Below are 23,614 nucleotides of genomic sequence, written 5' to 3' on the forward strand. Positions count from 1 at the left end.
TTTAGAAGTTCGTTACTAAATTCTCTATGTCTCTTCGTCTGTTATTAGCGAATTTTTCAATTTTGAGCCGTCCACTCGATAGAGCATCAAAAACTATCTGAGAGAGTGATGGAATTTTTCGCGTCACTCTTACCGTTCCTAACATATTGGCCACAAAATGTTTAATTTCGGGAGATTTAAGAAGCCATATCTCGGGAACAATAAACTATAGAGATATTAAATTGACGTTGATCAATACCTAAGAGGATGGTGAATATTTTGGTACCAAATATACCCGAAGCCACTGTCCAACTGGCAATTGGTTTGGCCAGTGGCTATCAGGTAATATTGGTATCGAACTATTTAGCATCCTTTTAGGTATTGATCAACACCAATATCATCTCTCTATGACTTACCGTTCCCGAGATATTGGTCCAAAAATAGTTCCGATTTTGGGAGATTTAAGGATCCATATCTCTGGAACCGTAAGTCATAGAGAGATCATATTGGTGTTGATCATTACCTAAAAGGATGGTGAATATTTTGGTGCCAGATAGCAACCGGTGTCCACGGGCCAACTGACCACCGTTCCAAAGTTATTGGCCAAAATATTTCGAATTTTGGGAGATTTAAAGAGCCATATCTCGGGAACTGTAAGTCATAGAGAGATGATATTTTGCGAAATTTTGCGAGAAACAGAAGGTGCGGATAAAAAGAACATGTAGGAACATGTAGTTCCTTTTACATGTAGGAACAATCACAGTTATCCTTCCCACTCCATCTCTCCATTCTTTTTAAATTCGTTCTGACAATGCTTTTGGAGCATTCTCAACTGGTTATAATTTAATATTGTCTTAATTGTAACATATACTAGAAGGAGTTACGTGTTTCTTGCTGAAAATGCTGAAAAGTGTAACGCTTCTAGGAATTATATTAACTGGTAACAACTATCACGAGAGTTATTTTGTTATTTAAATTTAATAAATAACTTTTTCCCTTTTTCACAAATTAGTTTTAGGATTAGTAACCCAGCAATGTAAAGGATGAATTAATTTAATCAAAATCTGTTTTCACTCTTCCTAATAATCTCTCTGAATTGTCAGTTGTCTATACCTTGATAAATAAGAATTAGTTTTTTACCTTCTTTTGCTTACTTCAAATCATGTATTTTTAGAGTCAACCAAGGAGCCTACATTCACCTGACTGAACTTGTCAAATCTTATCTGCTTGGAATTTTTCAATAATGCTCTTTTAAATTCGTTTCCCACTACAAATATTTCGAAAGAAAAAGTAACGGTGCAAATGATTTGAGTTAGAGAAAAGCGTTCCCAGATGTTCAGTGTGTTGGAACAAATTTTCAATTTATTCATCTTGAAGATTTCTTTTTTTCTTGCAGACACTCTCAGAAATACAATCTGACGAATCACAGCTTTGTCATCATTATTGGGTAGTCGGAAGGCAAATATGTTTGGTCAAAAAAAAAAAGGAAATAAAAATAAAAATAAAAATATTAATGAAGTAAATTTTATAGAAAGATAAAGAAATTACTGTTCTTAGATCTTTTATTAAAATAGTTTTTTTTTTAACTTTTAAAGTATTCTGATAATCAATTCAATTTAGATCTATTATTTTGAATGGTATATCTTCAGACATATTGAAATCAAAGACTACAGATGGTTATTCTCTTACAAATGAGACAGGTTTCCCCAATAACTGGATAGCTAGCGAATTTGAAGTACAGTATTCATGTTCTGCGCAAACATAATTTGTTCCCTAGTTGTACACATGACGATACGTTACATAGAATGTCAGTACTAAAATGAGATATCAAAATATAAAAAAACAAATAAATTAAATTTGTTAGTTGACCTCAAATTAACCTTGCTAACAATTTTATTATACTTAATTAAGAGCCACTTCAATCTTAATGTACTACCTCTAAATGTAGTTCCTACATTCGTATGGATAAATTACTAAAAAATGTCTTCTTCGTTCCTCCATTTTAGTTCTTTGATGTTTTCAATGAAATTAATCACAGGGAGTAGTCGTACGAGTTGAATCGAAATTACCCGATCTGAATCAAACTTGACATGGTAGCTTAATACGCATATAAATTATTATGGTATGCAAATCATTGTTCCCGGCTACCAAAGTTGGAGTTTGGAACTAATTTTTGCAATAATAATAATAATAATAATAATAATAATAATAATAATAATAATAATAATAATAATAATAATAATAATAATAATAATAATAATAATAAAAAGAAAAAGAAAAGAAAAGAAGTAAAAAGAACAAAAGAAAGCAAAGAAAGAAAGAAAGTCTTTAATTGCTATTTAGGAAAAAAATACATCCAACAAGGCTTTTATTAACACTTTCGATACTGGGCTAATCTGACCTTGTTTTTCCAATATCTTGAGGTTTTTAGGCCTTTTTAAAAATGTATAGCACATCGGTAAATAATAATAGACGCACTAAAAACATTGAAAACAAGCTTTTGGACTTTAGATTTTATTATGAATATATATATAACTTGGTGATGTAAGAAGGGGTAGTTCGCTACACTGTTGTTTGAAGTATGTACTTTTTGAACAAACGAAAAAAATTTACAATAGAAAAATAATACTCCCGCTAAGTGTGAAGGCGACCAGTAACACTGCTGAGTAATAAGGAGCGGGAAGTCTGCGGAAACTGACCGCTATGTTCCGTTATTGTGAACCGTTTATACTTCCCCGAACAAGGTCCACAAAGTTATCTGTGATGACGGTTGACCTGCCACTGCGCTCATCATCATTCACATTTTAGCGTCCTGCTGCAAATTGTCTACACCAGCAACGCACCATCTGCTTGCTTATGACGTTCGGCTCATAGACATGGCACATCTGACGATGGATTTCAATGGGCGCTATGCCCTATGCATTCAAACACTTTATAACTGCTCGCATTTCATACGCGGCGGGACCTGGAATAGGAAACCACTTCCATCTTCAACCACTGCCACGACGCTCCTGAGAGCACTAGGAAAGTTCAGCTGGCGCATGAGCCAAGCTAGGATCTTATTCTCTCACGTCAATGCAGTCGCTGCGCGCCACATACGGTTTCCGAGCTATGAAACGCATGGGAAAGTTACTTTCTGGATGGGCCTCGTACAAATATTTTATATGGGTGTTATCATGTACAGTACCGTGCCGTGGGCGGAGCGACGCCCCGGGCGCCGAAGTGGGCGCAAAATTCGGAAGGAAAAAAGGAAAAGGGCTCAAAATTAAGAAAAAGCAGGTTTATTTTTCAAAATGTTCGGACGCCAACCAGGGTGTCCTTCGCGACTGGTCTGTCGACTTCACTCACATGTCGTGCGCTGATTTTCCACGGCACAGCACTGCACATGTATTCACGTTTTAAATTTCGAAATCAGGGTCAAAATCTGAATCATCAATTTCATCTTGCAAAATGAGATCTAAACTTACTCTTCAAAAATCTTTGATATTTCTTCTATATTCATTTTACTTGCTTCAAACAAGACAGTTTCTGTAAAATTAAATAGTTATCGAAACAAAGTATTCCATTATATCATCGAAAGTGCTGCAGTCAAACACAGAAAGTTGATCACAACAATCAACCTGCAAAAGTTCGTTTACTCTTCGCTGGATGTCAGGTGAATAGTATTTCCTTAAGGACTGAGTCTCACAAGGAGACTTACGGAAGTGTCACTCACCAATTTGAATGAAACTTTGAACACTTGTAGAACATCGAAAAATAATCGACACGTATTTTTTTTCGGCAATGATGAAGATTTAATGGTGGAAACCACCCTTTGAACGTTAGGGGTAGTCTCTAAGCATAGACCGAAAACAATAATTTACTTTAGAAGCAAACATACTGCTAGGGTTTTTTTTTTTTTTTTTTTTTTTTTAGAACAGCTGATTCAGAATTTGACGTCAAAATTACAAAATTCAAAATGGTGGATCCAATATAGTGATTACAATTACAAAATATATTCTGGTTTGAAATTCTCTGCAATTAACCAAGAACAATTATAGTTGTCAGAGATTATTGCGAGGAGGTTGCAGACCAATTTGAAACCCCTTTCTGTACTTATTTTCATGGGATGCTTGATTAAAATGAGTCCCTGCACTTCTCACTGTAGCGTTTAAAGGGATGCAAATAGTATAAAATGTGGCACAGTCAATAAATCTATGACTCATAGCTACACCATACAGCCTTTAATTTCTGAAAATGGTGTTGTTATCACCGTTGTTAATTATTTTACAGGAAAAATGGAACATTTTAGCCTATACTCCAAAACAACCTTTTTTAATCTGAGAATGTCCTTGTGAAAGCATCAAATCAACATCAGGTCTTGTGAGATCATGGTTTCAAGAGCTTTTTCTCCCAATGTCTAATGTAAAGTATATTTTGTTATTAGATTCGTGGCGTGGTCACAATTCATCAACTCTTCAACCTATTTTACGAACAAAAGAGTACCTCAAGGTAGAAACCATTCGGCACTAACAACTGGTAGGATTCAGCCTCTTAATGAGTTCGTCTTTAGGCCGTGGAAAAACTTCTTGAGACATTTTACTGATATTGTCCTGATTCATGATCAGTTTTCTTCTCTCAGATTTGCAAATCTTATTAGATATGCATGATACGAAAACAGTTACTTGGAAGATGATTGTGCTGCATCGTGCGATTTGTCACAGTTATTGCTGTAATAAGGTGAGCTTGATGTAAACAATGTTTATGCATCACACACTTTTTTACGAAATATTATTACTGTGAAGTATTTTCTCAATAAATGCATAATTATAACAATTGAGGATATATGTAGTACTGACATAGTGAGAGGCGAGGGGATACGCTATACGTAAGCACCCCGAATAGGAAGAGGTGAAGAGACTAACTTTATTCAAGCCTTCCGTTAAAATAAAGGGGTTTCAAATCAGTAGAAACGGATTTCAAATCGCTCTGCAATCTTCTCGTAGTAAACCGTGCAAACTATAATTGTTCTTGGCTAACTGCAGAGAATTTCAAACCAGAAGACATTTTGTAATTATAATCACTATATTGGATCCGCCATTTTTAATTTTGACGTCAGATTCTGAATCAGCTTTATTAAAAAACCCATGGCAATATGTTTTCTTCTATGTTAAATGATTGTTTTCTGTCTATGCTTGGAAATCACCCCTAACGATCAAAGGATGGTTTCTACCCTTAAATCTTCACCATTGCCAATATATATATATATATATATATATATACTTGTCGATTATTTTTCGATGTTCTACAAGTGTGCAAAGTTTCATTCAGATCGGTGAATGACACTTCCGTAAGTCTCCTTGTCAATAAGCATTTAACACGGCCGAAAACCGACCGGAGCACATAATAAGTTACACAGAGGCTATTACGTAAAAAACGAGTTAGACTCGGGCTCCGGCGTTTTGGAATAAACATACAAAACGGATCTGACTCGGTCTTAGGATCGAAAGTATTAAACGTTAATTTGAGGAATAAGATACTAAATAATGACAAATTAAATAATAATCACAAAAGCTTACCAAGATAGTTATTTCAATAAATTAAACTATTTTTGTTACTTTTTAAACTTTGAATTTCTTTAATACTTATCATTCATTTTCCAGAAATTAAAAATATGCTTCAATCACTTATGGTTTCTTCTCTTATTGTATCTTTAACAGCATAAATAAAACAAATTTAAACAAGTCTGGCCACAAGATTTGTTATCATAAGGTACCGAACTATTGTCCTTCTTGCCATATAACTAAATATACATAAACGTTATCGTTGCGATTTATAATGAAGATTTGCTTTTAAAAAGTCAATGAAGAATGAATCTTTTCCACAGTACAGAAACTTACAAGGGAAGGTCCCACAAGTTGTCGCTCAAATCTGATTTCCATATAGCACATCTGATAGAACATCATGAGAAATAAAAATGAACAAAATTTAAGGAGCTATGGACCAGAAGGGTAGAACCTACGGGGCTTCAACTTTTGAATATCTAAAATATTTTATCATAGAAATATATGTTTTAAGTAAATATATCGAAAACCGTTAAATCAATCAAAACAAAAGGTGCACAAAATAATAAGAACAAAATGCCGTATCGAAAAACCACAAACCATGTTGCCATAGATGAAGCAGTGTTGCCAATTCAGCATAAAAATATTTTGTTTGAAATAGCACATACAAATGTACACAGATTTAAAATGCACCATTATCACTAAACATAACAGTGAAGTGCAGTGGTACAGTGTTGCACGCTGTTGGAGCTACGTGTGCTGAAAATGTACAATGGAGAAGTCTGATATGTGGCAAAGGGTAATAAAGGAGTCTGGGTCTCATATTATGAATTTAATTCAAATCCATAATAACTCGATAGTATAACATGGCAAAATTTCAGCAGTATTACAAAAGATTGATGGATTTGAAAAACAAAATTGAGTTGTTATTTCTACGTCATGTGTTAGCACCGAAGCTATATAGAACAGGGTCTACAGCGTAAAATGGGATCCGAACCACTATGAAAAACAAAAGATTACACTGAAATGCAAGGTGAAAAGTACAACAAAGCCTCCATATCCGAGGCAGGAATTGTAACCACGATCCCTAATAAGTCGGTGCCCTAGCCTTCTAGACTACACGGCCCTCCGGGCCGATCAAAAACGAAATGAGGTAGTAATAAAATAATTATATTTCCAATTTGAATATGGTAATATTACAGTGTACAGAAGCATAATCATATGATGTGTAGGAAAGGAAATAAAAGAATATGTCACTTAACACGAAAGACAAACCAAGAAAGTACTCTACCAAATCTGGATACGATAATCTGGAAAAGCAGTTTACAGAATTAGAAAAAAGGTTTCTTTCCGCGCGTGTAATATTTTGTATTCGCGAGTTGTTTGCTTATTCACCGGGGCTACGGAAAAGTAATGTAGATCCCTTGCTTTTTTCTAATGCTTTCCTTTATTATCCTCTATCGCCACATATCAGATTTTTCCATTGTACATTTTCAGCATACGTAGCTCCAACAGTGTGCAACAGTGTACCACTACACTTCACTGTTATGTTTTTTGATAATAGTCCATTTTAAATCTGTGCATATTTGTATATGTTGCTATTTCAAACAAAATACTTTTATGCTGAGTTGGCAACACTGTTTGTGGTTTTCGATACGTCTTTTTTCTCATTATATTGTGCACCTTTTGTTTTGATTGCTTTAACGGTTTTCAAGATATTCACTTAAAAATTTTATATTTCCATGATAAAATATTTTATATATTCAAACGTTGAGTCCGTATAAGTTACCCTTCTGGTCCATAGTCCCTTAAATTTTGCTCATTTTCATTTCTCACGATGCTCTATCAGGTGTGCTATTTGGGAATCAGATTTGAGCGACAACTTGTGGGACCTTCCCTTGTTAGTGGTTAAAATGATGCCTTTCCATGACACGCATGAATCACTGTGTACAAACGAGGAAGCTGTACATAAATATTTTTTGGAAGATTTTTGTTGATTTATTTATTCAAGGACTTAACATCTCTTTTCACCACGTAATGCAATTAACTTAGCTAAGAATTTTTACTTGAAATATGAAAGGTGAAATATTTTCAAAGTTTTAACCGGAAATTTTAAATTGCCCATTTAATAGTACTTTATTTTTCAAACATTATTAAGTAGAATATGTAATCTTGTACTACTAAGCCTGCTTTTAATTTAGTCAAAATTAACTAAATATAACAGTTACGAGGAAGCAAAGCAAGTTCATTAAAAATCATGTTTTAATATCCAAGAAAAATTGCATAGTAATTAATTGCAGTGGGAACTCATAGAAAAGACTTGCTCTTGAACAAGAGTCGTCATGCAAATTCCTGTTTTGCCAGGTAATAGAGAGCATGGTATCAAATGACAATTTATCACCGCTTTCACAAGACATATTGTGTTGTCAGTGTTCTGGTCATTTTGTACGTAAATGGTATTAACGGTACCCCAGTGTGTTTACGTGAATAGTGGTTTGGAATTTCGATTGCTATGTACGAAATCATCCTACACCATTTCAATTATTACCAAAGTGCAATTAATCATAAGAGCGATAGTCTAGTGCATTCTTGTTCTCAATTTCCTGGTATACACAGAATATGAAATGAGATACTACATACTGTAAAATTTAAGCTACAAGATAGTTTTCTCGATATTAAAGGAGATGAATATTTAGATAAATTACAACTTCTGTTCCAAAAATAGGCTATTCAGGTCATAAGAAAAGAAGTAGTCTAAAGGAACAAATTGGAAACATTTTCGCCACATGAATTGAAACTTGGATTTGGACGTACACCACTAATTCTGCTTACTCAGAGTTCCCACATATTTGGGAATCACGAATTCCTTGACATTTTTATATTTCCCACTTCACGATTTACAAACTTCCAGGTCTAAGAAGCAGTTATATTTTTCTCGTCCAGAGGGATCCTCATCTTTATACATATACAGTCAGAAACAATATTAAGTATAGGTTGGAGGTATAAGAAATAATAGCTCCAACCTATACTTAATATTGTTTCTGACTGCACTTGGTATGTTTGTAGGTAGAGAAGTCTTGCAAAATAAACTAATTTATTTTATAAAATATCCTCTACTGAATAACCGGTAAGCTATTACAAAATAAAGATTTAAAACAATTTGTTTTCAGAAATAAACCCATGCTTAAAATTCCCTGACTTTACCAGGTTCCCACAGCTTTTCATAATATTCCCTACTTTTAGAGGACTTTTTACGAGTAAGTTCAATGCTCTCATTTCTTCAGGTTTTCCCGTTTCTCCAGGTCGGTGGGAACCCTGATAACAATAATCGATGGAAAAGCATTTAATGTCATCTCAGAGTCATCCAAGCAACCATGTGAGATTGGCGGAGCTACACTCAAAATCATGTACTTGCGAGCTTCAAGCACAACGAGAGCTTGTATGAGTACGAACATTCCACATTATACTCATGGATAAGGTACTTTGAATGTGAATCCCACACAATTTTAATTCATGGTGCAGACACAATCAGATCTGCTGCCTTACATATAGGCACCTTCTCTGGGGATACAATGAAGTAACGTACGAAGATTTCTGCAGCTAATAGAAATTTCACACGTGAAAAAGAGAGAGGGAGGGAGAGAGAGACAAAGAGAGAGAAAATCCTACTTACATTGTTATTTTCTTCAGATCTCGTTATTTTCTTGATATCAAACACTATTGCTATCTACCGCTGACATATGGAGCATCTCTATCAAGGTGTAAGAAGATTATTGTTAGATTCCTAGCTATCTGAACATGATACAATAACTCAGAATTTAAGCTCCTCCCAAAGCATATAACTGCGAGAAGTAATAAGTACTGCACGTATGTAATGTTGTTAGGTTCATGTGACATAGCTTAATGTTGTACATATTTCTAGAATGTGCAATTATTGTTGAGTCTGTTTCTATTGTGTTCTTCTTACTTCTTTAAAGCTTAAATTTATATACACAGCATTACAGTCACAAATTCTAGTGTATTTTTTCTTAAGTTTTCTTGTTAGTCGAGTGGCTAGATTGCATTTTGTTGGTTTATCGGGTTGAAACCCATTCTTAGTTGTCATACGCAGCAGGCCTGTAGCTAGGAGTGTGTTATGAGGGAGGCACAGTTCAATTTGTTCCCTGACAAACATATACACACAAACCAAGCTCAACTGAAGCATGGGGCGAAATAGCGGAGAGCGATCAGCAGTGTCTGGCTGTTTTGGGCTCTGGCACAATAATTTCAACAACTTCAAATGTGACATCAGAGTTTACATATTAGAAACTAGCGTGTCCGCACGTTCTCCATATACCTACAATGCCCGAGGGGCCCGTCAGTCACCGAAGATACGCGTCCCTACAAGTAAGCAATTCGTGTTCTGGGCCGGTTCTTGTCACGTCTTGGATCCTATTGGATAATGAGGCTAGTAATATTCGGCATAGAATTATGCAGCAGAGTCAGGAATGAGGACAGACCCAAAGATTTCACAGGAAACCTCTACAGTGGCGCACAGTGACCCGAGAAGTGACTACACTGTCGGGACCATCAATCGGTTTTTCGACTCCTGTTCGAACACACTTCACTTTGTGACATCAAAACAAACGTGTACGTGAGGTTCTCTACATACCCATATCGACCATGGTATTCACCGGTCAAGAAAGTAGGGAGTCAAAAATGTATTGGATGAAGATGCCCTTTAACTACTGAATATAATAAAATATACTAAATACACTTACTTTTGTAAGAGCTCTTTCGTGGCTATGTGAATAGCAACAGCGCCAGATTCGATTCCTTGTGGAATCTCATATAGTTCGGATCCCACGTTAAGGTATAAGTCCACGTATCATATACCCTTGCTGCTAAACTCAAAATCCAATCCAACTTAATTTTGTGTTGACGATAACAATAGATTTTACGTCATATGCTTACAGTTGCAAGATTGTCAATCCGTGCTAGCCTTCGCAAAAATTGCAGAGCGTAACTCAGAGCAAGATGTGCACAAATCAAACAATACTTCTATACCTATTATCAAAATCAAAGCACAAATTTTACGTTCTGTTAACACAAACCGTTACAGAATGAGGTCCCAAATATTTTTCAAAACCGCTTTCCCTCTGCAGGAAAGGAAACTTCCCCCTCTGTACAGCTGAGCAGAAAGATTGAAGATTTTCGCAGATATTTAGCGATCAACTTACCTGCTGTTTTGCGACGAGTGTTGAGTCTCCTCATCGCTCTTCCGCGACCCGTGAGTTGATACGAATAGAATGGTTTTTTGTCCGAGTTCGTTAATGAAGTCAATTCGTTAATTTATTCAGTGGTAACGGTGACTTTAACGGTGACTGCCGATATTTAATTTTCTTCAATTAAAACAAAGGTATATGATTCTAGAATACTACAAGTTATGCATCGTTAGATAAAAGCAAACATACTCCAGCGGTTGATATCTACTGGACGAAATTAAGACTTCTAGGCGTGATCTCTTTTGCTGTCTTTAGCAGACTTTATTTTTTTCATAGTATCTTGTTCAAAAGCAGAGATTTAATCCTGGAAACTCCCCTTCAACACGCCACGGAACAGAAGAGTAATGTATATCAGTGTAAAAACATCATCAAATGTTATAAGCACAAATATCTTTCTGTCTTGTTTAGTTTTGTTTTCTTTTTCTACACCTGAAAGGTCAATTCATAAGAAGGCATACGTTTAGTGAAATTATTTTCTCTTTATAATTTCTAGTTTCGTCAAACAAACGTGTTAGCACTGTTAAATTTGGTAAATTTACATAATTTACAAGGAACACCTTAGATGACGAAACTTAGATGACAATTGTAAATACATTATACACTGCAAAATAGGTAATGTTATTCAATAACCAATATTTTTGATGTACACTATGTCAAACAGAAACTACTGCAATAAGAAAACCGTTGGCGTTATACCAACACTTTTATGTTTCTGATTGCAGCTATAGCTAATATATCAGTTTTCAAACACCTTTTTAATTTCTCTTATAGATCGGAATCATCATACTATCCTTTGAAGAGTTCGAATCACAGATGGATGGGAGATGTTTTGAACAACTTTGCATCACAGTTGCACCAAACACACGTGAGTTTAACCAAGCTACTCTAATCAATACGTAAAAGTACATTATAATCTTCCCTATATTACCTCAAAAATTCTCAACTTTACTTGGAAACTTTCAATTTTAAAATAAGTAGCTATTGAATAAAATATCTAGAATCTATGATAATTTTTATTGCAACAGGGAAGTTTATTATTGAAATTGAAATGTAGCCTATACAAAAGCTCAAAGGAGTTTCAATTTTGTTAATTTGCTTCTAGAAAAATATATCTATTAATTTCGTTGCATTTAAGATTATTATTTCATTGTGTTCTCTTTAATTAGTGATATTACAAACATTGCATATTTTTGAGTTAACAGATTTTCACTATCTCATAACTTAATATGAATATTTAAATTCTATCTGAAATATTCAACACTTTAAAGTTTCGAAAATTTTATAAAAATCAAATTTCTTTGTATTTTAAGGGAGAAAAATTATATCTCCGATACTTTAATTATTATTTGCTAATAATAAATTACGTTTTTCATTGATCAACGATTTTATTAATAAAATTAAAGAAGATGAATCAAAATTTATGGTGTTGAAGTTCAACAAACGCTTTCATTTAGGACAGTTATGATAGAATTTCCATATTGTTCAAATACGCATTAAAGATTTTTTTTACTTATTAAAAGGTATTGAATTGATATAATAAAATAATACCTAAATAGATTATTAAAAACAAATTGTATGTTATTGCAGAAAACTAAACTTATGTTTTGGAATATTGTTACCAACGTATACGTGTTAATAATCACCATAAACAAAGTCGATTTCTCGAATTTAATTCGACATCTGCCATACCATAACCCATTACATTCATTTCTTCAAATTTTAAAGAATAGTAAAAATTAGTACATCTTAGAAGACATAATTTTTACTCTCAAACTAAAATATGTGTCAATAATTGTAATGTAGTATCAACAAACACTCTTTTCAGTAACACATAATAAATACCAGATTTCTATTCATCTTGAATCACTGAGGTATGAGTGAATGCTTTCTAAATAATAGGGTTAGCATGGTAAGAGAGCATAACTCACAATTTTACTTAATGTTGAGGGAAAAATTATTTGAAAAATAAATTCGAAGATAAACGGTGAATAGATATGTTTTCAAAGTTAGACAACATATTAATTAGAAGTCGTTAACTGATGCTTACAGAATTGGACATAACTGATGCTTCCTCCATTTATGTGAAAAACCTTTAGTCTGGACAGAATTTAAAAGATTCTTTGTAAGAATATAGTGGGCCTTATGCAGAGTCGTTACGACGCGTGATTAGTGCCATACTAAAGAATTCGACCAACATATATTTCCTGCAGTAGTCAGGTTTTTAGTATAACGTTAATCATACGTCAAAACGACTCTGCATAAGGCGGAATGGGGTTTGATGATCAAGCTCCTAGTCATTGATGAAGAGGTCTGTAAATATTGTAGTGAAATTTACATTTCAGAGGAAAAAGTAGATTTGACGGGTTTAGAATAACGTGCTTCATTTAATTTACCCAATGTAGTTCTGTATACAAAGTACTTATCTAATTCTGGTATGGCTGATATAAAAGTAGACCTCCATTTCTGCAGCATATAGTATTATTCTGTCATATGTGGGTATAAAGGATTTAAGAGTTTAGTGGGAAGAAGGATTCCGCCAGACTCCCCCAATACGGGAGTGTCACCCCCTAAACTTCCTTTAACACCCCTCCAAACTTCTGTTTTCCGAACCTGAACAGGGAATTTTTCACGTATATCATGTTTTGTGCGAAGAAATCCAACTTGAATGCAAAACTCTCAAACGATTGAAAGAAGAACTTTCTTCAACGGATTTCTCATTGAAACTTTCCTGTGAAGGAAATAAATACATTATGTTTACTAATTTGTCAGCTCTGGCAACAAAACTGCTTCTTCCAATCGGTACCACTTCAGTGGAGAGAGACTTTTCAACAACGAATAGAATTTTAACTTTGAAATAGTGCCGTCTCAATCCAGAACGCGTTAATGATTTAATGGTGACCTTCGAGAGACCTTTTCCTAATGTTCCAAGTTAAAGTAAAAGTGTTGAGGCTAATTTTGAAAATTTTGTAAGTTGGGCATACGAGGAATGGTTGAGAAGTCGTATACGAGTGGCATCGGTTCATTTGCACCATAGCTGAATCAAAATAAATGAATTTGCATTTCAAAGAACATTAAGGAACTTGGAATAGTAATTTTCAATTTTTTAAAGAGTGTGCCGCGATTTACAAGCATGTTCGTAAATATATTTCCAATATTTGTTTTTTCATTAGGAACACAAGAAGCATTTAATTTGTCTATTGAACGAACCCGCATAAGGCATGTATAGATTATAAAGTGGCTGTTACAATGTGTTAAAATGTAAAGAAGCCTAATAACGGTTCAGAGGAGAGTTTGTCAAACTATACATAATCATCAAGACTATTAATATATTCGTGGATAAGAGCTTCGTTGCGACTAAGCGGTTAGGGTACTCGCCTTGGCGTGGGAGACCCTGGTTCGATTCCCGGCGGGAGCTCATATGGTTCGGATTCCACGTTAATCAGTAGGTCCCGTCTCATATATCCTCACTGCTCAAAGGGACGTTAAAATCAAAATCAACTCAACTCATTCATGGATATGAGTTAAATTGGTAAATACAAAATTACATTTGAATTGACTATAAATTTTAACGAATTAAGTTACCCCTACAACATTGCGATAAATGTGCAATATCTGCAATTAGAATAAATGTTCTAATATATCATGTTGTTTTAGCACTTCAGATATCAGATTGAGTTAATCTAACCAAACCTAACCACTGACTGATCTCAGTCGTGAAAAATGAAGTTTTTTTTATTTTACGCGGGGCAAATAGAAATCTAAGAAACAAAAGAAAAGATAAATTTAGAAAACATGCGACGTTTATTTCCCCATGCATAGAATAATCAAGAAAACTACGACGGATATTAGTTCAACATCAGGCAAATGAATTAGATCATTAACATTATAACTTATCTTGATTCTAATGGGTATTCGCGCAAAATAGAAAAAACAAGAAACGAAAAGGCGAATTCAACATTTTTTTACTTTCTTAAAGTTAGGGTTGCAGTGGAAAGTTGTCATTTTTCTTGTTATTGCAGAATTTAAGGATAATACGAGAAAGGTAAAAATAATAATAGCTATATGTTTTCTGAAAGTCAAGCACCTACATCCCCTTAAATTTTTACCCCCCCCCCCCCTTTGATTTTGGAATCCTGACGGAAAGTCTGAGTGGGAAGCATCTGGATGATTAGGAATAATTATAATTTGCTAGTAGTAAGGTGTTTGCCTAAAATACTGTTGATGTTGCTTTTTTGAGTAAAAGTAATTTGAGTAAAATTATTATCACTTCATAACTTACTAGCCTAAGATATTTTTGATATGAATTCAGCGTCTAAGGAACAGTTCTATCTTTGATGCTATACCTCTATTGTCACCACTAGTTATAGATGTACTACTTCAAGTTTGAGTATTCAATTTGTATAATTTGAAGTCTACCGTAATTTCACACTATGAAATGAAATTCACTTGTTTTATTTTATTTTCAGCAACAAGAAACTTTCTGAAGTAAATTTAGCATCCCGAGTGAGAAGTGTGGGTCTCCAGTGAAGATCAGGCAGTTCAGATATATTTTTAATAACATTATGTTGCTTAGTTTTCTACCGGTTTATTTTTACCCAAATAAAGAACAAAAGCTGCAGGACCAGCTTTCTGAATGTACAAAGCCGATACACATCTCTTTAAAAAAACAAATCAATAATATGTAAATATTATTAAATTAAAAATCTTCATTGAGCAGGAATAAGTCTCCCATGTCAGCTTGTAAACTGTGAATATCTTAGTAACATTCACCACCGTAACAGGAAAATTCACATGCAGGCTATGCAAACAAGCAAGATTATTTTTCAAAATTGAATATCACTGTATTCTTTTAAGTCTTGTTTTTAAACTATCCTGCGCTTGTAACGTGTGTGATAAAGCTTTGTTTCTTGATTACAAAATAATTTTTATTTTCTAAAGAAAAACTAATCAAAAAATTGTTCTTAAAATTAATAGTATATCAACTGATTAATTTCAGTTTTAAAAGCATGTGTTATTTTTTTCTGAGATTCGGAATAATAGAAAATTAGGCCTAAAGAATTACATGTTAAAAGTATTTAACGTGTAAACACACTTTCTTCTTGAGCCTTAATATCTTTTGATTACTTTTTATGAGAAATCATTTTGTTTATTATTTTACTTTTAATACACCTAAATGCTTATGCTACAACAGGTATGGGATGAGAGCTAAACCATTCATTGTTGCAGAATGAATATTTTCATCAAAATAGTTTAACATGTAACAAGAAAATATTATTTTCTCTAAAATTATAATATAATATGAAGTAGCTTGTATTATTTAGCATAGATTCAGTTTTCAAAATGCTTCTATGATCTGAGAATTATTAAAGCTACATTCAGATTTGTTTTAAATAGCAATGTCAAAAATGCTTATGTATTTTCAGTAAATTTTAAGTACAATGAGTTGTAACATTTTATTGCGTCCATATTGAACCAAAGTTAACTTTGTTCAATAAAAGATGATGTTATGTTTAATTTACTAAATGATGCTATATTAGTCGAGTTGATAAAAAATATATATATTATTAGTATAACATGTGTGTGTAAATGTGTATAAACTTTTACCTATTTCTGTTACCTATTGTGTAATCATTTGCTAATGTTTGTGAAATACAGAGCAAGTTCCAATAGTATTAAGGGGCTGGAAACAACTAGTTAGTCAAATTTAGTTTGTCAGACTTCATGTGATATTTTAAAATATTACATTCAGCTGTCGTAAATCATATTCAATACTTTGCGTAATCATTATTTATAATAACTGATAGAAATTACATTTACAGACTAAGTAGAATTTGGACCTCAGCACTAAAAACACATTAAACAGTAAAAAATTACAACAATAATGTCAGTAGAGTTTATGACGTACAATAGTAATAGATATCATACATAATATATTGTGGTCTCAAGACGTTGCTCAAGATTGTACGTCTACTAATGCTTCCGAAACAGTAACAGTTTATCCAATACAATTATCAAATTCTGGTTCTTTGTGCAGTAAAATATGATGTACGATAATGGATGGTTAGATATGAAAAGAACATTGAATTCTTCATAATTTCTTTCGTAGAAGATACTTAATCAGCATGTGCAAAATTGCCATTGAAACTTAAGTTTTTTTTTTAATTGCAAGAAAAGCAAGATACATTTGCTGAGCTAGATACGCTTGAACATTAATTGGCATGTTATATTGCAAGAGAAGGATAGAAGGTAGTGGCAAATATATAATATTTTACAATTTTGCAACTCCTTTTAGTACAGTCTTCGATGCTAAAACCATTTGGATAATAGACAATGAGCACGCAATTGTACACATAAAAATGTTGGATCAATCCTTAATTATTATTTTAATAAAAGCGACTGCAACCATATTTCAGTGAGCTAGTTTTACCATCTTTTAGGAAAATGCTAAAAAAGAAATTTTGTTTGTAGTCCTTCATATTTTGCTTCAAAAAAGGTTTTTTTATATGTCCTTAATAATGCTAAAAACAGCTTGTATTTTAGGGCTAGATCATAAAAATTTTATAACACGACATATGGAACCAAAATTGAAACAAGATTCTGAAATGCCGAACAAATTACTGTCCACAACACACAAATAGTAATTCAAAGCTTTAGTTTAATTCCTGGAGATCGTATATAGTTTATTATAAGGTCCTGAAACGTACTAATATTTAATAGTAGAAAAAACACTTCTACCACTACTTCCATATTAATTTCATTTAGTGCAAATAAGCGAAAACACAACGAATAACATAAGGTTTCCTTGACTTACAAACGAACAAAGTATTTATTGCAGATGTAGAAGGAAAAACTATACTTTTAAATTTTATATGGGTTACCAGAAATACGAATACTATTATTGATTGCAATTTTATTTTTATTCCTTGAAGCTTATACAATACAAAAAGCAGAAAATTCCTCAATAATGTCCATAGAATTTATTAGTGTCATAAGCAATTTCTTAAACATACTGGTACTTGTAGTATTGTGTGCTAAAATAGGAAGTGCTTTTGCAAAATATAAAACCTCCATACAAAGGCCCTAACACAATAATTATTAATATTTACATACTCTACCTTTATAAATAGATTTTCTTGAGTTGTAACTTCATAAGAATAATTGCAATATAATATATACCGAAAATTTTCAACGAAGAGCATTTGGATTTACCTATTTTTTCCTTGATAACTCAAGAATTTTACAGCAAAAATGATACGTACTTTAGTGAGCAGTACACATTATGATTTTGTTGAAATTATTTGCAACAAATATTTATATTTAAAACCACATAAAATGCACGTTTATATTTAACAAGTACATTGAATAAATATTATATTGTCTTCTAAATAATTTATCATAAGGTATTACTTGTAATTTATGAATGAAATTTTATGTTTACACATACTGATTAATCCTATGTGACATTATTTTATGTACGCTGCTAGACTTTTAGTTTGCATTTATTTTGAATTATATTGTGTATTGCCATATGTTGCAATATCATTTAAAGTAAATTGTAATTAGCACACAATATTTTGAATTTATATTTCATCTTGGTAGAAGTTGGTTTGAATAAATGCTTCAATTACACCTTCTCAATAATAACATTTTGGGAAAACTCAATGTCGTATAAGAGGAAGATGCCTTTTTAGGAGGATAAAAGTTAGTTTCACAGCATTAAAACATAATTACATTTTCCTGTATGAAATTAGAGATTGGTATTTCATATGATACAATCAATATTTATTTCCAAACATGGGAGAACTTGCCAGGAATGTATTTCTGAGTATTCAAACTTCTGTGATGTATGTTACTAGAAAATTTTTAAAAATTATTTTTTTCTGATTTTTGTTACAGTGATTCCAAAAAATTAAAAAGAAGTATTTATTTTTTTAAAGTTTATTATTATTATGTGTTATGATCTCACCATGTATATTATTTTATACCAAATATTTATTTGTATGCGTGTTAATAATTATGCTTTACGCTTGTTGTGTGATTTCATAGTACTGTAAATTGCAAATGTGTATCCTTGGAAACGATAAAACATTGTATTATATTTTTCATGAAAAATAAAGATTCAGTCATTAATCGAACAGAACGATTCAAATTGTTCGTATCTCCTACATATTATATTCAGTTGATTACAGCTTGTTGCAATTTAAACAATATACTGTTCTATGCATCATATCCAAAGTATTTGTTATTCTACTCATCACTGTTGCTTCCCTAACTAGGATTACATCACATTACGAAGTGTAATTTGAAATATTGTTCTGTGTACGACCATTATTTGTTTTGATTAAACCAATCACACCATTTTTAATTTTTTGAATAATATAATGGCTTACGATGAAGTGATAAATGTCAATTAATTTTTGATAGATATTTGGAACAAAATTAGTGATTCAATTAAAATTTGGTATACTTGGGTAAATTTTGAGTAGGATACAGATATACTTAGCAGTATATCTCTATAATATCTTAGCAGTATATTTATAAAAAGAAATGTACTTACACATAATCTGAATGACAGTGCCTTTCTTTGTATAAAAATAAGTCTCAGATACACACAAATCAATCGTATACCTGACGCGAAAAATACTTCTTGGTTTTCTTAGACGCGATTCAACAAGAGATATGCAGAAGCTGCGGTTGCCGAAACGGCCTTCGTTTGTCATAACTAAGAACAGTATCCACAACCACTAGATGGAAAACTAAAAGTATTTAATAATTCATCAAGTTGTTTTACGATTAACCCAAAGTTATTTTCTTTGGTATAACTTAATACGTATGCGTACAAGGGCAGTCGATAGTGAAGCACTTTGTGAACTGTCGAAAGTTTCGTGACATGTTCTCTCGCTCCTTGTCTAACTGACTTCTGTGGACAATTCCTACAACCCGATCGTCGATTCTGGGTTTACCACTACCGTGTCCTTTCATAACATTGCCGGTCGCAAAAACTGATCACACCATTTCTTTATAGTCTTAAATGACAGAGGATCCTTGCTGTACACACGACGAAAGTTTCGATCGACTTGAATCACTTGTCTTTCAGCATAACACCACACCAACTGTGCACGCTCCTTTAGCCTACATTTTGAAATAATAGATTGTTTCAGATTGCAATTGCGCGCACTAAAAATTACCACTATATATATACTTTCAAAATGTTGTAATCTTATTGGACACGCTGTATTATTAGAAATATATTAGCAACAACAAAGAAACTTTTTGTCAAATGTTGGATACACTATACTGAAATTTCAGAAGTGTCTTTCATTTAAGATCACTGGCGTCTCTGGCACGTAAAATTTGGGGGGGATATCAAAGAAAGTGATTTAAATGGTACTATCTAGTCCAACCTGTTTATTATCTTCAATTCCATTAACGGACCCCCTGAGGTATATCAAGAACCCTGCGGTATATCAAGAACTCTTATAGCCTAATCGTTTCATAGCCTGAATATTATACACCTAATGAATATAATTTTATTATTTATGTTATTCTGTCGTTAGTAAATAAAGTAAATTAGAATAAAATATTGAATATTTTGTACTTCAAAATATTTGGGGGGCACGCCCCAGAGACGCCCATGTTTAAGATTCTCAAATTTTGCTCCGAAATAGTGGTTCTACATGCATCGGATCTCTCCTTACTTATAAAACTTTATTGTAGTGTTTGTTTTTTATGAGGGATTTTTTTTCGAACGGCATTCAATAAAGAAATAAAGATGGATTTGTCCTTCTTCTGGGACATCGTAGGTTGCAAGATGGTGTTGCAACTTCCCCCATCTCTTTCCAACGGCGTAAGCCAAGATGTCAGTGTGCTGAAATTAAATTTAATTCAGTTCCGTTTTTTACCTGTCCCCTCGCCTTTGATGATGACGTCAGCGCTATGGAGGGTAGACATTGAATTTGCGTGTGATCCTTAATCCTTCATATGCTCGTCTCTTCCATTCTCTTTGGCCCAGAGTACTTAAAACTACAAACACAATTTGGCTTGTTTTGGCTATATGACGTAAATTAATCATGAAAGCGTGGTTTCTTCAATTGCATTCTATTGCAAATTCCTGTTTTAACATGAAATTCTAAAACACATGTTATCACAACTCACAGTTCCAGAGAGTCAATTAACCTTGAGGGAGGGTTCACTTCCTGATCCCGTCTGGCAACGTGTCTGATGCTCCTCCGGAATATATACCCGGAACCTCGTGAAAGATGTCTTTGCCTCCTAGCCTTCACGACTATCGAAGTCGGCAAGCATCTAGTTTTTAGTATTCAGATACAAACAGCCTATCGTTCATGTTTACACAAGGTTTAATAATAATAATAATAATAATAATAATAATAATAATAATAATAATAATAATAATAATAATAATAAGAAGAAGAAGAAGAAGAAGAAGAAGAAGAAGAAATATCATTGATAAAGTAATCAACTTGCACGGCAGTGCACGGCAGCCAAGATTCTGTGTATGATTTCTTTGTATAAAAATAAGACTCAAAATTACACAAACCAATCACATAACTGGAGTGAAAAATACAGAAGGCTGTTTCAGCTTTATTGTAGTGAAGTACAGATTCGTGTCCTACGGCGTAAAACCCCGTTTCCACCAGCAATCATGTTCGATGTGAGAGCCCCGTTGGTGAACGATTGCACGACATCGTAGTTTCCACTGAAGGAGACCTCTATTGAGCACTGCCTCATCCAATTTCGCCCACTCCTCCTTGCACACTTTCCAAAGGCCACCAAGTGTGGTCGGATGACGCTTATTGACGTTCCGTTTGAGGATGCCGAAAGCACAGAAGTCCATAGGGGGTGCATCTAGTGACTTGACTGGGATGTCTCGAAATGGGATAGCCTTTACACCTGTCTCCTGTTCCATACGTGTCACGTAGGCCACCGTTCGTTTGGCAGTATGACTGCTGGCCTTGTCCTGGCGGATAAACACTCTATCAGTGCCATTGCCTTACAAAGCCGAGGCATGTTGGCGATAGATGGGTTCCAGTACATGCTCGATATAATACGCTGCATTCACCTTGACATTTGATGACACCCGGTGTGTCGGAAGCTTTCCTTTTGCACAGAAACCCGTCACTACCATAAATTCCTTTGGAAAACTCTTCTTGCAGGAGCGAACCCACTTTGCATGATCGGTTCCATCAAAGCGGCGGTAGTAAATTGCACGCATCTGCTGGGATCCTGTCAAATAGACCCATGCTTCATCTAAGGTGATCGCATAACGCCATTTGTCACCTGCCAGGTAACCTTCATACAGCCTTTTGCATGCCATCCGCCATTGTGCGATGTGCGTTGGCTTCAGAACATGGACCCGCCACTTGTGAGCACTTCTGAGTCCCAAATTGTCGCGTATGATTCGGTGTACAGTTGCAGATGACCGTCCAACACGCTTCGCTATGTCACGTTGGGTGGGTGGATTCTCCTGGGTCACAAACCGGCGGACCTTGGCAATGACGTCTTGACTGCGTTGTGGAGCCGGTTGCTTCTTTTGCCCCTTTTGATGACGCAATGGTTTGCTCTGGGTTTGCATTACGACGGATGGCTGCATTAATTCCCTTATCAGACACTGTGAAACCTTTCTTCATGCACTGTGTTCTTATTCGGCTATAGCTGTAACCTATATCAGAAAGTGCTACGATGTAGCCCTCCCAAAAAGGGTCGATTTTCGGCGGCATTCTGCTCACAGACGTCTCTCCTCTGCACGGCTTGTACACAAGTGTCTGGCTACTCCGTACTGCGTGCGTCACGTTGCTGACGCGAAACTAGCGCCTCTAGTGGCGACTGCAAATTGCTACCATAAGGATGAAACAGCCTTCTGTACTTCTTTGTTTTCTTAGACAAAATTCAGCAAGATATGTTCAGAAGCGGAATACACTGTAATGAAATTTCACCTGAAATGCCCATTCTGATAAAAGAACTGTACATTTTCGGTGAATTTTCTGGGAAACCACCAGAATTTTTAAGAGTGTATATATCAGTATACTTACCACTATATATCAGTATACTTATATTCTAAAGTTAAATTAATCGAAATTCCCTTAATCTTACGTTGATATTAACAAAATAATATAGATAGATACAGATATAGAATTATACAATTGAAGATCAGGCATATTTTAATATATATTGTATATATATACATATATAAAATAAATATATATATTATTTTATAGGGCTATAAAGTATTACAATTGATATCATCTTTAACACATTAAATCGTACAATCTACGATTATCTAAATTTATCCAGTATTTGAATAATCTATATCTGCTTGAGATTCTCAACTGTAGTGTGTCATATGCAACTTGATTGAATTTTAATTTTCTGTCTTTAGTTGTTAATATCCAATTTAAGAGGACTACAAAGGCAGGCCTCGATTACCACTTGTAATTCGCAGACCATAAATTTGAGTAACTCTGTCACAAGGTACCGAGGGTTCTTTAGGATTTTGGCCCTGCATAGAGGAATTCGATAATATAAAGTAAGTACCTTGAAAATTGGAAATATTCTCCATCAGCAGTGGTTTTGCCTACAAGCCAAGACGAGCTAATTCAAATATACATTTTCCACGACAAGAAATCAATTTCACGACACATTTCCGAGAAGAGATAGCTTCAAATCTTGTTCCGCATGCAACCCTAATCAGTAGAGCAACCCAAAAGCATAAAACGCATAACAGCAATTTATACATATGGTTGGCACCTAGAACATGGTTGTGGTTGTCTAAGGGTCCAGAAGCAACTAAGTTTAAAAGCATAATAAATC

General features: G+C 33.9%; 1 protein-coding gene across 1 annotated transcript in view; it reads left to right on the forward strand.

Annotated features, from left to right (window-relative positions):
- The window catches only part of Dh44 (corticotropin-releasing diuretic hormone 44), a 715,870-nt gene extending 700,413 nt beyond the window's left edge, over positions 1-15,457 (forward strand). Inside the window, exons 5-6 of the mRNA XM_081769453.1 lie at positions 11,558-11,651; positions 15,253-15,457. Coding sequence (XP_081625579.1) covers positions 11,558-11,651; positions 15,253-15,270 — 112 coding nt within the window. The 3' untranslated portion in view covers positions 15,271-15,457. The remainder of the gene's footprint in view (positions 1-11,557; positions 11,652-15,252) is intronic.
- Positions 15,458-23,614: the final 8,157 nt, after the last annotated feature.

This window comes from Thermobia domestica, chromosome 8 (assembly GCF_964235325.1).
Source record: "Thermobia domestica chromosome 8, izTheDome1.hap1.1, whole genome shotgun sequence".
Lineage (NCBI taxonomy): Eukaryota > Metazoa > Arthropoda > Insecta > Zygentoma > Lepismatidae > Thermobia > Thermobia domestica.